We start from the raw sequence: 14,311 nt of genomic DNA, 5'->3' as shown, positions 1-14,311 counted from the left end.
ACCACAGAGCTCCAGACAGAAAGAACTGGAGAGAGCTGGATGAGCAGTGAGGCAGCGCTGCCTCTGCTCAGCATCCCACAAGGATGGCAGCTCAGCCCCAGGGTCAGCTCAGCAACTTCCTCAGGTTATTTGAGTAAGACCTGGAAGGGAAATCCTAGGGGCTGAAAGAGCCTGTCTGTAGCTTCTCTGTAGTTAAATTTAACAGGTACAGGCAATAGTTTTGTAAAGAAACATGAAGTTTAAAACTGACATAATTGGAATTGAGCACTATGGTATTTTAAGCAACCATAGTGCTCAATTCCTTTTTCTCAGTGCCTGAATATTTACCTCAGACATGATCAGACTTAGATATCAATCAACTTGTTCACTTTGCTCATCAAGCACAGCCCACTTTTTCAGGCTAACATTTTAGTCAATCTCTTCCATAAGGTAAGCAACTATAACATTACAACCAACAGAAGAATTTCTATACCCCAACTTTATTTGCTTAGAGACCTCCATCTAATTGCCAATAACTCACTGCTGTTCTCTGTGACTTTCCAGCTCCTTCTCCTACACTAAATTTAATCTCTTGCTTAACAAATACTGCCTACGTGTTTGAAGATCAAATGCTCTCCTTGAATCCAGAGGGATTTTTCTTTTGCTTCCTAGCATCATCTTTCTCTGGGGCTCCCCCAGTGCAGTTTGCCTCAAGTGCTGTACTTTCCAGAATTTCTTCAATTATTTTTCTAAATAATTTCTCACCTATAGGATGGGGTCAGGGAAGAGCATCAGGACCTTCCTCAGTTTCCTCATATCTTTCTCACTACAAGTAGTCTATTTGATGTTTTCCAGTCATAGAGGGAAAGGCAATTAACAGATCTCTTTAGGATTCTTGTGATTGAACTTTGGGTTTTGTATTTTTCCCCCTTTTTTCCTAACAGGAATCCTCTGAACAATATTCAGCCTCCTTTATGCAAGTTCCTTGAGCTGCTCCCAATGAAGTAATCTCCACTTCCTCCTCTGGCTGGTGAGATCTGAATCTCCACCCTGCCTCCTGGCCCTTCTTTCAGGGCAGAAGGGATCTTGGCAGAGGATGCCACTGACCTTCTCTATGGAAGCTGCTTCCTTTGCCAGGACAGTCTGAATGCTTGAGCAGGGACCCTGCCTCCTGCTTCCAATTAGCAAGCTGTGAACAGTGGGGACTGTGTCACTTCTCACTGATAAAATTAAGCATTGAAACCAGAGCAACCTGAAAAGCCCACGGGGCTGAGGCACTTGTAGTCTTGTGTCATGGAATACATCAATTCAAATCCAATTCAAGGACTTTAAACACTTGAATTAGGATTTCCTTAGCCAAGTGCTTTACTCAGAGGCTGCTTGTAAAAAAGGGTTGAGTGGGTCTCCGAACAGCAGGGCAGACTGTCATGACTGCAAATCCCAAATGAAGCAAAACTTGTCATCAGCCTAGACTTGCTGCCTCACTCACTAAGACATGGCTTAAGCTATACTGAGAAGAAATCTTTCTCCTAGCTGGTTCAATCAGTCCCCAGGTTGGCATGTACCTGATGCAGCTTCCACTTGAGATGCCAAGCTTCTGTGCTTTTCAACAAGCACAGAAGTCTAAAACAAGCCTGTGAATTCTCTATAGCTCCCTCTGACCTCTTAGTAGGTGTGCTCCAAACACACCACAAAAGTTTTATCTGCACAATGCTGTATATGATAGTTATTGAATCTGATAAATTTAACAGAGTTCAGTTCTCCAGTGCATACACAGGTCATGGACCACACTACTTCAAAGCCTCTATTCTTCTTTAATCTTATGGTATCCAGACCAAAACATGTCAAGTTTTAGTGCAGTTTTATAATTAATGCTCTCTGTCAAAACTTAGCTGGAATGTTCTGGGACAGCAGTTTTTGCCATTTGAAAAGCATCACCTCCAAAAATAGGAAGGTACCATATTTGTTTTTTCATTCTTCCTGCTCTACTTTACAACTGCAAACTGACATCTCACACAGTACAAAAACAGGAAATGAATTGTTCCTGGCATCCTTGAGATCAGTCTTACACTTGTTGACACTTCAGGTAGAGCTTGTACTTATTCAATAAAAACAAGTCTGAAATGAAGACTCTGGGAGGGATTCAGAATTTTTACAATGCCGGAAACCCCATCTGAGCACATCACCTAGGGTTCACTTATGGTCAGTGAAAATTGAACTGATGTAGGTAGTGGGATATACAGATCAACTCTCAACCTGAAGTATGCACCTATGTATGGCTGGATAAACAGCACCCCAAAATCCACCAGCTGTGGTGGGCACATAAACAAACAAACAATGAGCTCAGAATACATCTCAGTTTCAATTTAAAAAATGCCTTTGACTGCTCTGAACACCTTTCAGCCCATTAAACCCCAGACACTGTGATGTGACATTTCTTTACACATTAGTGACATTAGTGTAATCGCTGGAACTCATACCACTGGGGTTACCTGGTAAGCATGGTCCGTGTGTACGAGGTAGAGGTTGGTAGGAGCTGAGCGGCTCAGAGGTGTCATCACTTTAGTCTCGGATTTGGCACAGGAAGTTTCAGGACGGATTGCGTCTTGGGTGGGAAAGGAAGGAGGAGATGCTAGAGATGGAGACACTGGGGAAAGACTGCTTAAGCCATCAGCTACTGAGTCCGTGTTGAGCCTGATTTCTGTATAGTAAAAATCCTCCTCTCCATCACTGTAGTCAGACTCTCCTACACGTCTGTATCAAGAGAAAGAAGTAAGAATTGATTGAAAATAAGAACCCAGAGGCAACTTTTTAAGTTCTAGTTGCATGAGTGAATATATTAATATTGTCAATAAATTAATATTTGCAGTTTCAAGCCTTCCTACTTTATCTGCATTCTGACTGCAGGTAAGGGGAAGAGGAAAATCATCTAGGGAAAAGAAGTAGGAATTACTTTTTTTCCCTTCTCTGTGTTATTCTTGACCAATTCTTTCACCTTGGAGCAGATGTTTGACTCCCTGAGATCAAGTATCAGCTTCTCATCTGTAACTATTGTAAAATTAACAAGAATCTTAATGCACTCTGTCTTCAAAAGTCACAACAAAGATAATAGACACAGGCAAAGATATACTCCACTCATGTTACAGCAAACAATATGCAATCTTATCAGAAGTTACTTAATGATACCAAATATACTTACAGCTGCCATTCACTGTAACTTTCTGTAACATAACAGAAGAATTTGCTAGAAAACAGTCTCACCATGCAACTCACTCTGACACAGAGAAAGCACTCATATGGGCTTCTTGCCACGGCCAGGACTTTCTGGTCCTGCTCTCCAGAGGCAGACTTATTGAAGGAGGGCATGTAGGAGGTTTAATTGCCCTAAAGTTTCATCTGATGTGCATTTGAGCACAAGTGATAACAGTGAAACAACCCAGTCAAAGCAGTAGCTCCCAGCAGACTACACGTTATCTTGAAGTCCAAACCAGAAGGCGCTGAGAGAACACATGCCCAGCAGGTTTGAAAGGCTCCACCAGAGGTACCATTCATCAGAATGCAGCCAGTCACTCACCAAAACTACTCTTTCCAGAAAATTCCAGAAAGGTTTTGCTGTTTGTTTCTGCCTCTACCACACCACAAAGAGGATGTCCCCATAATGTAAAGCACAAATCAACATTCCTAACTGCATTTTGAGAGAGAATTTCTGTTTCCCACAGCCTTACTCTTAAGCCCAATGGTAATTGCTGACCTCTTCAAGACCATACTGAGCTCCAGATCTTTCTTGTGGTGGCTTTAATTTTTAAGCTGTGGGTAACACAGACCTACAGAACAGAGATGTATTTTCACCTAACAGGTGAAGACCATGAGTCCCAACTGTAATTATAAATGAGACAGGTACATCACTCAGTGAATTACACAGGAGAGTTCAGCTGCAAACTACAGCTCTGAAACAAACTTGCCTCCTAAAAGATCAATTTGCTTTTGCTTCTTGTCCAAGTAACATACATGTGTCTCCTGGTTTTGTCTGGCCTGGAGTTAATTTTCTTCCAAGTAGCTAACCTAGAGATGTTTTTCACATTTAGGATGAGAAGAGTGTTGATAACACACTGATGTTTCAGTTGATGCTGAGCAGGGCTTACTCTAAATCAAGAACTTTTCTGCTTCCCATGCTCTGCCCCTGGGACACCAGAGGCTGGGAGGAAACACAGCCAGGACAAAGGGATATTCCATACCATAGGATGTCATGTTCAGTAAATACACTGGAGGGAGCTAGCTGGGAGGTGCTGATCACTACTTGGGGACAGGCTGGGCATTGGTCAGCAAGTGGTGAGAAACTGTAATGTGCATCACTCATTTCTCTTCAATTTTGTTGCTCTCTCTCCCCTTTCCTTAGAAGTATTACAGTCAGTAGTATTACTGTTATTATTATCATCAATGTTTTATTTTGTTTAAGCCAATTAACTATTCTTGTCTCAACCCATGAGATTTACTCTTTATTCCTTTGATTCTTCTAGGGAAGGAAGGGGATGGTGAGTGAACAGCTTTGTGGTACTTTAAACCATGACAACGTGCAGCTCAGTTTCCTTTTAATTTTAGGTTTCTTATGTGGTTTGTGGTTTTGGTGGGGTTTTTGGCATTAATAATTTTTTTGGCATTAATTCAACTCAGAACTGGCACAAGCACCTGACCTCATGTGAAACAAAACTGAAAAGTATTCATGCAAGACCCTGAACCTGTCTACCACAGAGTGTCATCCCAGACATGATGTGCAGACAGCACATATGATGTAATGGCTCTGAGCTGTGCAGCTGACAGGGAAGTGCAGTGTAACCTCAAGCTCTATTTGACCTTCTAGCAAAGCTGACAGAATTTCAGGAAAGAACGTGCCTCGCTGTTGGAGTAAGTGCTCATTCACCTTGATGCACTATTCTGCAATTTCCTCAGAAGCACAGGGATATGAGACAACAGAAGCCAAGGGCAATCCAGTTCATGTCTCCAGCCAAGGGCAATTGCTCCTGTTCTATACCAAATCCTTTAGACCCAAAAAGACTGCTCTCTTACCCAAGGTGAATGGTCCGTATGTGTTTCTGAATCCCTGCAGCTGTGCTCAGTACCTTCCCACAGTTCTTCCACAGGCATTTGAACATCACCTTCATGGAGTTCTGAAAATTGTGAGTAAAGCAACATTAGTTGTATGGAGGTTGTAGGGATATTAGGAAAAATTTCTTCCCTGAAAGAGTTGTCAAGCATTGCCCAGAGAAATGGCTGAGTCACCAACCCTGGAGGCATTTAATGGACTTGTGGATGTGCTGCCTGGGGACATGGTTTAGAGCTGGACTTGGCAGTGCTGGGTTAAGGGCTGAGAATTTCTGTGACTCTGTAATTCTGGGAAGGTAGAAAAAACCCTGAACTACCCAAACCAGATAAACAGTTACAGAACACTGTGGAGACTCAGAGCCTTTGCCTCCAAATTCATAATGATCTAATAGTCTCTTGACAAATATATCACCCTACTGAATTCAAGAGAAGCCAGTGAAAAGCTGCAGAAGCAACTTGTGACAAAACTCTGCTTCTCTCTGTTTATCGGCAGCACTTTTCCATTTTTAAGTTTCAGTTCCTCCATTAAGGGAGGCAGATGATATAAAAACTTCCTGTACTTCTTTCAAAAAAACCCTGATGAGGACTTCTTACTTAATCCAAGGCACTTTCTTAAATTAAGGTCTTTCCAAAGCAAGCTCTTATGAATGTTTCTGCTCATGATGACATTTGCAGCACAAAAAAATATTGTGCCAGAAAAACATAGTTTCTGTTATGTCCATATTCGCCATGAGCTGGCACAGCTTGTTTTTGTTTCACTCAGAAGCTGCTGCGGACCTTACTCAGACAAGAGAATGAGAAGTTATCAGTCTCTGTTCAATATTTTAAAAATAGAGGTATAATCTCATTTAAATATTCTTTTTATATTCTTTACTTAACTTCACTGATCCCCACTGAGTTATCATTGATTTAGAGCACAACCAACAAGGCTATTACAAGGCCAATCTTCAACATTTTGAAGACTCGGGAGAAAAGCAGTCTTAAAACAACACAGATGTTACAAACTCTGGAGATATTTAAAAGCCAATTTTACCCCAAAATGAAACTAATTTTGCACAGTTTAAATAAAAAAAGAATTCTAAATAGCTTGTAATTCTTAAAAATATTTTTCTCTATTATTACAGAACACATTATTAACATGAGGAAGAGCATCAAAATACTGTATTATTATTCTATAATTTGCTACATATAAGATTAAATTAATATAGTCATATAAAACTCAATTTTAAAAAAGGGGTAGGAACAAGCACATCCTTAGGATTAAGTACATTTCACTGTGCCTTGAACAAAAGCTGACTTGATGCTTTCTTCAATTTGGACCCTTTGGAACTGTATGCCAGTAAATTGTTTCAGCATTTGCTAGAGAGATGATGATCAGAATGTAACTTAAAAAAGAATCCCAGTGGAAGATCTTTTTAAAATACAAGTTGATTGTAGTAGCATGTTCTCTTAGTTCCCTGCAGTCTAATATCTCCTGTTTTAAAGTATGAATGCTTAGGGCTTTGAGATTTGAGGTACCTGATCATACTGGTTGTATGAAAAACTTCTGTTTGGAATAAATTGCACATAAAATGCCTATTTTTTATTTGATAATATAGCTATCAATTAAACAGAGAGAGAACTCTTTCTTTTCTCAAATTAAATATAACTTTTCTAGCAATTCAGAATCATACTTTTCTTACTTCCATAATATAATACTAAATACTATTATCAGCTCAAAATCACACAGCCAACCACCAACTATGTCAACAAGATGAAGGCCATGTTTATAACTAGGAATTCCAATATGACATCATAAACACCATACGCATCTTTATGAACACAGAATGGTTTAACATCCATCCCCAGTATGATGGTAAAATTTGTGTTTTTTGGATTTATTGTCACTGGTAGGAGTTTGCAAAAACCCACACGCTTTTAACATAATCAAGTGAAAGCTCACTCAGCAGAAATATGCTTACATTTCTTCCATTTCCTTTCCAAAAATTACCTATTCAGGTTTAATGTTTTATTTAAGAAAATAATGGAACATAAATGGTTTGGTGAGGAATAACTACCTTAGAGGAAACTTTAAAGCAAATAGTAAGGTTACCAATCACTCTATTTTCAGGTTTACTCCTTCTGACTTTTGCAGCCCTGAAGAAGAAATAACCTGAACACTTTTGTTTTGGCTTCTAAAGGTGCTAACTTGTACTCAGATCAAGTACCATGCTGGAACCAGAATAAAGAAAAAAACATGCAGGAAAGCAAGTTCATTTATAAAACCAAGTTTGGCATGGAATGTTACTGTTTATCTAAATAGAACATTCGCCATACAAAGCCAAATCCTTGTGAACCAGAACAGACAGTGTAATAGACCTGTGGTGGGTACATAAATAGAAATATTTGAAAGCAACTCCGAAAACAATAAAAATGGCAGATGCAAACCCATCTGTCTCATCACAGCTGAGCAGTAAGAGTGGTGCTAATAAGATGACGGTTAACTGAGAAGTAAAAGGCAAACCAGGACACTTCTGCACTCCTGCTCCTCCTGCCCCACACCCCCCCAAACTGTCTCTCTGCTTAGTGCAATGCTCAGCTCCAATTTCTAATTTATTATAACAAAGCTGTCCTCCAAAATACTTTTTTCCTTCTTAGCAAGAGACACAAATATTTTCACCCCTTTCCCATGAACAAGGGAACAATTGCATGGGTCAGCAAATAAGCAGCTTCTGGAGCAAGAGGATAAATCTGAACAGGTTTAAAGAATCATTAAAACTTCTTCCTGCTGGTGATGAAGCAATTAACTGTCTCAGACTGAGCCAGAAACAAATTCACTAAGGGAATAAATTCTCTGTTTTTTCTCCTTACAAAAAGCCCTTTTACATCTTGCTATATAAAATCTGTCCTGTTGTGTTGGGAGGGAAGGAAGCTTGGACCAGTGCCATCTCTTTGTTTTTTTCTTCCAGAGAAGCTTGCTGGCTAGCAACGGTGCTTTTTTGGGGGTTAGTTTTGGACCTTTTTTCAATGTCATGTTTTATTTAGCCTGCTTTTGCACTCTAACTAAGGATAAATTTGGCTAATGCTAATACTATATCAAAAGCCATCGGGTTTGAGCTCTCTCTCTCCATTTTCACTCCATATGTTTGTGCAGAGAAACCTTCACAGTATTAAGGTATCTGACACGCTGTCAGACAAACAGCACTTTTAGGGAACAAGGAGTATTAAGGCCACAGTCAGTTTTTGTGATGACATGTAAAGGCTGCCTGTTGCATCCTGCACACAGAGAATTTGTCAAAGTAGGACAGAAAACCCTTGAATGGCCAGAGGCAACACCTTCTGGAAATCCCTCTAGTGTTTTCTGAGCAGGAGGCTCTGTAGCACCTCACCATCTGGCAGGAAATATGTGGTGCTGATGGCAGCATGGTTGTGCAGGAGGTGACCACGCTGAATGAGACACGGTGACTACATGAAGTCCCTATGTTAAATGCATGCCAAGGGAGGATACACAAGCAGAGGTATTTGGGTCACCTGTTCCTCTCTTACAACAAAATAAGCCTACCAACATCCTATCTACCCGTGGATGTGGAATTTAACATAAGGCTAACCTTTCTCTTCCTAGGAATGGGTTCATCAAAGAGAAGGTTGCTTGTTTCCCCTTCATCAATACCATCATCTGGCTGGGAAGGTGTCCGAAAAGCTTTGAAGCTGTCAGCTGACAGAGGTGGAGATGGGGTGGATGGGTTGGACTGGTCACTGGGAGCGTTCCAGCTCCAGTATCCACTGCTGCTGGTACTAGAAGGCACAAATCCTCCTTCTTTCCAAGATCCATTCAGGGATTCTGTCAAGAACAACAAGAGCTATTATTACAACAGTATCATCATGAGAGGGCTAAGGAGCTCTTTTTTCTAAGGTTTAGATGCCTGGTAATTAACTGCACATTCAGTAAAGGAATGTGAAAGCATTGGATGTAGAAAGGACAACCATATCTAACTCAGGGCACACAGATTACATATTCCACGCTTGATTTTTATTTTATTAAAAAAAAAAAAACAACAAAAGCAGCAAAGTATTTTTCTAAAAAGAAATGTTGCATTTGAAAAGATAACCTGTTCTGAAGCATGAACAGTGATAAACCGTCAAATACTGCATGCATGATTTAAGAAAAACATTTAAATTGACCTTTAAAGGTCCCTGCAAACCCAAACTATTCTATGATTCTAAATACATCTTCAACTTTCAATAGGAACACGTGACTCTGGTGCGGCACCAAAGCAAGCTCCAAGTCACTGTATTGCCAACAGGAGATCCCCTGGGAAGGGGACACACACTCTGAGCCCCAAAACAGTAAGCAGATCCACAAAAACATGACCATCTTCCCAGTACTAAAACACCAAAGGAAACCATAGTTACACGCTGTGTTCTTACAATCTCTCAATACACGTGCCTCTGCCTAATCTGAACCTCTACATGAGGTGGTATGCATTCCTTGGGATACACAGGTGTGCAGGCATCTGGTTTCAGAAGCGGAACGCACAGACACTGGATCACCTCCACACCCGTTCGCTGGAGGAACTGCCTCCTCAGTGCTGCAGCTCCCCATCCATGCATGACATGCTAAGACGACACTGGAACTAAGAGCCTACACTCTGCAGCACCATGGGTGGAGTACCAGCACTGCCTGTGCAGTCTGAGGCACAGCTCGAGCCACGCTTCATTGCAGAGGTCATCAGGCCTTAGACTGGCACGTCACTGTTGCTGTCCCTAAGGGCTGCTGGCAGCAGAGGAGCAGGCAGGTCATCGGCTCAGTGCAGGCATGGCCCGAGCACATGCAGGGTGCAGCCACAGGCTGCTCTGCCAGAGCCCTCAGGTTCTCACAGGGCTTGGGCAAATGTGCAGGGACTGTTTAGGTGCAGCTTCTCCCTAACTCAGGCATTGGAAGCTTTTCCCAATGACACTGTAGGTGCCTGAGTATTGTGCAACACCTGACTTTGGAACTGGCAAGCAAATAATATCTTATCTGTTCATGAAACAGTAAGTGTGAGACAAGTCCTTTCAAGCCAGTGCCTGTCTTTAAAAGATCTGCAGAAGTCACCCCTTCATTCCTTCTCATTTTCTTACAGATAAATTTAACTAATGATTTTGGCAAGAAAGTGAGTTCTCAAAAGCTTACCCCCAAACCAGTGAATTTTTGGTGTTTTTTCTCCTAATGGAGCTGGTTTTGGATAAAATCCTTAATGACTAACAGCAGCTGCTCAAAAAACAGAACACAGTGCCCCCTTGAGTAGGCAGCTTCTACAGTAGCACTGATTTACTGATCAGGACCACACAGCATAAATGGAATTGATCCTCTCCCTCCACTCTACCCAACTCCTCTTTGGAAAAGGACAAACATACACAATCTGGCAGGTCTGAAGTTAACATATGAAAATGTCATGTTTTGTCTCATGATCACAACCTTCATGTGACTGTAATGAAGGTGGGTTTTGTTTCTTTTATATATTTGGTACTTCAGTCTTCTGCCAAAGCCAAAAATAACATCTGGTATCAACTTGTGACCTTAGCATAGCTTAAAATTTTCATGTCTTCAGAAAAACAAAGGACCACTCTTTCAACTACTACTTTCTGAAACAGTTATGGTGCTATTTGTATTCTCAGCGTGTACAGCTTCTCCTCACCTTGCTGAGAAAGAGATGGAAATCAAGAGCATTTTTAAGTAGCATGGAAAAGACTGAATGAGGTTAACAACAGGAAAACACCAAACACTGGTTCTCATTCATACTAACAAAATCTGTTAATGTAAAGAAGTTTAATATATAAATAAATGCAACTTACTCTTATTTTGGGGCTCTTTTCACACTGCTGGAGTTGCGTGAAAGAGAACCAGACCAAATATTATTCAACTGCAGAGAAACAAGGGCCAAACTCTGATCCAGTTTACATGGGTGATCATTCCCAGGAATTCCAGCACGGATCTGACTTTAATATTAATGCTAATGTAATTTTTTTTTTTTACTTCTAGGCAAAATTCCATTTGTTTTAACAAATGGTCCCTTAATTATACTGCTACTTATTGCCCTTTTTTGGAAAAGCATGTAGAAAAAACTAATCACTAATACATTTGTTGCTTGTATTACTAGGATCAGAGCCTAGCCTTGCAACACCAAATAAGCTTGAAATGATCCAGTCTTTACACTTCTATTCAAGTCTTTAGTAAGCCTTGACTAAGGCAAAACTAAGATATTCAGGGAGAAGGCGCCCAAAACCAGCTTCAAAATCTTGTCTTTGGCTATTGAAAACATGTGAATTACATTTTCAGGCTAGTCTTCCCAGATTTTGGGAAACAAGCAGACAAGCTATATGAAGAAGTATCAAAGAGCACTCAGACTATGCTGAGAAACATCAAAGGCAGTTAAACAGCCACCATTTGCCTATTAGCAATTCAAAAGGGCTTGTTTGGAAGATCTTTCCAATCGACAGCTGCAGCTAATGTACACTGCTGCTCCTGGCAAGTGTCACCGGCTCAGACTGTCTAAGGTGGCAGATACTGCTTCACCCACAGCAGAGCAGCTCCCCAGGACAGGGATGCAGCAGGGGACATGTGTTTGCCTTGGCCACACCAAATCCCTGCCTGCCACATCAAGCACAGATCCATCTTCAGCTGCGGTTTTGTCTGTGAGCTGAGCACCAGGAGAGCAGGTGTGCTTTTACCCTTCTGCTGGTCTTTCCCAGGGGCTGGTAACATCCTGTCCTGAGGTGTGACAGTCACCAGGGATGTCACTGCCTGAGGTTTCCCAGGGCTCCTCAGAGCAGTGGCACTCCAGTAAACACTTCCAGCTTTCAACACTGGAAAGCACATGAACAAAGGCCATGGGTGTTCATGGCCAGAATTCCAACTAAATGGAAAAAACTTACATTTTATGAAAATAAATGGAAAAACCACAGCATTGACATTTGCTATGAGTTCCTTTAAGAACATCATAGAGTGGATCATGCCTGCATCCATGAAAAAAACCAAGTATTTCTCAATCTTCACAATTACTGGCAGTAGGAGAGCATCTAGTGGTTTTTTTAGCACTTACAAATGAGTAAGAAAAGTCAGTCATACAAACAATGCTGAGGTACCCTAACAAGGGTATCCTAATTTAAATTATTCCTTAAAATAAAACACTCCTAAAAATTTATTGCGACTCCAGCCAATCTTGTGTACATCAACTGTATTTCATAATCAATCTCCTCATTACCTGAAACTTTTTATATTTGTTTTTATTTGTGTGTCTTCTGCCACACCATGAATGAAGGGGTCTTTAAACAGATTATGGATTTGATGGAAGAGCATCAGAAAATTACACACAGCACAGGAACTGGAGGTGCAGGGAGAAGCAGACTGCTTGCTGTGCAGATTGCTACTGCACGGCCTCTCAGCCAAGGGCTGTGATCTGGAAGTGCTTTGCCTTATTGTGGCTTTGGGTAAAATCTTGATCTCATTTCCATGGAGTGGATGACAGGAAAAACTGCTATCATGTTTCCTGGATATGGCACTCAGGACATGGTTTAGAGGTGAACATGGTGGTGGTGCCAGGCTGATGGCTGGACTTGGTGATCTCAGAGGTCTTTCCCAATCCTAACCATTCTACAATTCTAGGACTGTATGTGTGCAAATGCAAACAAACTCTTTGAAAAATAAAGTGTTTCAGTGATGTCAAGAGACCTTTTGAAGTGCTCATATCCCATTTATGAATGGGCATCTTCCATTTCATAAACCAGATCTGCTCTACAGTGAAAGAAAATGTTTCTTTTAATTTCTGCCAGTGCTGCATCAAAGACTTTGACTAGGTTAGAGCAAAGCTCAGTATGATCCCCAGCATACCAGAAGACAGCCACTCACGCTTTGTTCTCCACCATGGCCACAACTGCTGGAAACAAGCCCCCTGATAAAAGGCCCTGGCACCCCTTCCCGCAGCCCCTGGCTCCAAAGGCTTACCGTTGGGTCGGACAGGAGGGCTGCGGACCAAAGGGCTGGTGGATAAACTGGTGAGTACCATGGCTGCTGTTACTTTATCCATGTCCACTTCTTCCGAAGATTTCCTGAAACACAGTGAGTGGGAGGCAGGAAACACATCAATAAAAATTTAACTTTTTTTTCAGTGTGTTTTTTTTTTTTGTTTTAATACCAGCCCAAATCCTAAGCCAGCACAGCACAGTAACAAAAACAAGCCACTGCACAGAGTTCTCCAAGCATTGGTTTTCTGGCAACCTGAGCATATCAAGAGGCTTCTATAAGCAAACTAACTCAGGAAAAGACATGGGAAAAGACAATACATCTATGTATAAAATTTTCAGGATTACTGTGACTCTCTATAACTTTGTTCCTTTTTTATTTTTCAGAATTTCAGCTATTCATATTTTAGAGCAAAGTGTGTTCTTAAGGTAGTTTTCTTGGATGAAAACAGAGATGTAAATTTGGGTGAGATTACTAGTAACATTATCAACATACGTTAGTCTCTGTAGGGTAAAGAAAAATCATGAACTGGAATGAAAGGATGTGAGTTCATTGCTTCTGCTTAAGACTATTAACATTCCCATACTCTCTCCAAAAGACTGATCCTAAATTTTTCCTGGTCAGATTAAAAACCAAATATTTTAAGTAATTAGGAACCTGGCATAAAAATGGTGCAGGAAGGGTAGGAGGGTAGGGGAGAGAAAGGGAGAGGGAGAGAGAGGGAGGGAGAGGAGGTTGTTTTGCAGGTGTGATGGGTGCCTGAACCAGCATGATGGCACAGGAGCCCACTGCTGCCTCAGCCTGGTCTCCATGGGAACCTGTGTAAGTCAGAGGAGAGGACATGGAGAAGGAGTAATGAGAGAAAGGAGAGCAGCCAGCTTTTCAGGGAAAGGAAGAGAAGATTTGGACTACGGCAAATGCCACCAGGAACCAGGATTCAGTGATCCATTGCTCAAGGAGTCATGGCGGGGGGGGGGGGGGGGAAGGGTTTAGGCAAGGAAGGAATTTTTTTTTTGGTCTGTAAAAATTATATTCTGTCTTTTTTACCCAAGAGTAACTCTCTCACAATGTAAAATTTCTGAGAAGTCAATGCACCAAAATAAAACTACCAAACCCACTACATTAGCAGACTTTTGCCTTCCACCCTTGTGGGCTTGAAATCCTTGTGGGATTTCCGCCTTGTGGGTGGAATCAAAACAGACAATTTTTTGAAAATGTTTCCTTTCAAACATATGACTGATCATCCAAAAT

General features: G+C 41.2%; 1 protein-coding gene across 2 annotated transcripts in view; it reads right to left on the bottom strand.

Moving 5' to 3' along the window:
- Window positions 1-14,311, bottom strand: part of ZNF704 (zinc finger protein 704) — a 90,803-nt gene that overhangs the window by 15,270 nt on the left and 61,222 nt on the right. For both annotated transcript variants that reach the window (XM_084201058.1, XM_084201059.1), the window contains exons 3-6: window positions 13,043-13,146; window positions 8,667-8,899; window positions 5,044-5,144; window positions 2,472-2,733 (exon numbers count right to left, since the gene is read on the bottom strand). In XM_084201058.1, the coding sequence (XP_084057184.1) occupies window positions 2,472-2,733; window positions 5,044-5,144; window positions 8,667-8,899; window positions 13,043-13,146 (700 nt within the window). The remainder of the gene's footprint in view (window positions 1-2,471; window positions 2,734-5,043; window positions 5,145-8,666; window positions 8,900-13,042; window positions 13,147-14,311) is intronic.

Source organism: Fringilla coelebs (genome assembly GCF_963513975.1).
Source record: "Fringilla coelebs genome assembly, chromosome: 1".
Classification (NCBI taxonomy): Eukaryota; Metazoa; Chordata; class Aves; order Passeriformes; family Fringillidae; genus Fringilla; species Fringilla coelebs.
Note: the sequence above shows the minus strand (reverse complement) of the source record. Positions and strands in the feature narration are given on the sequence as shown.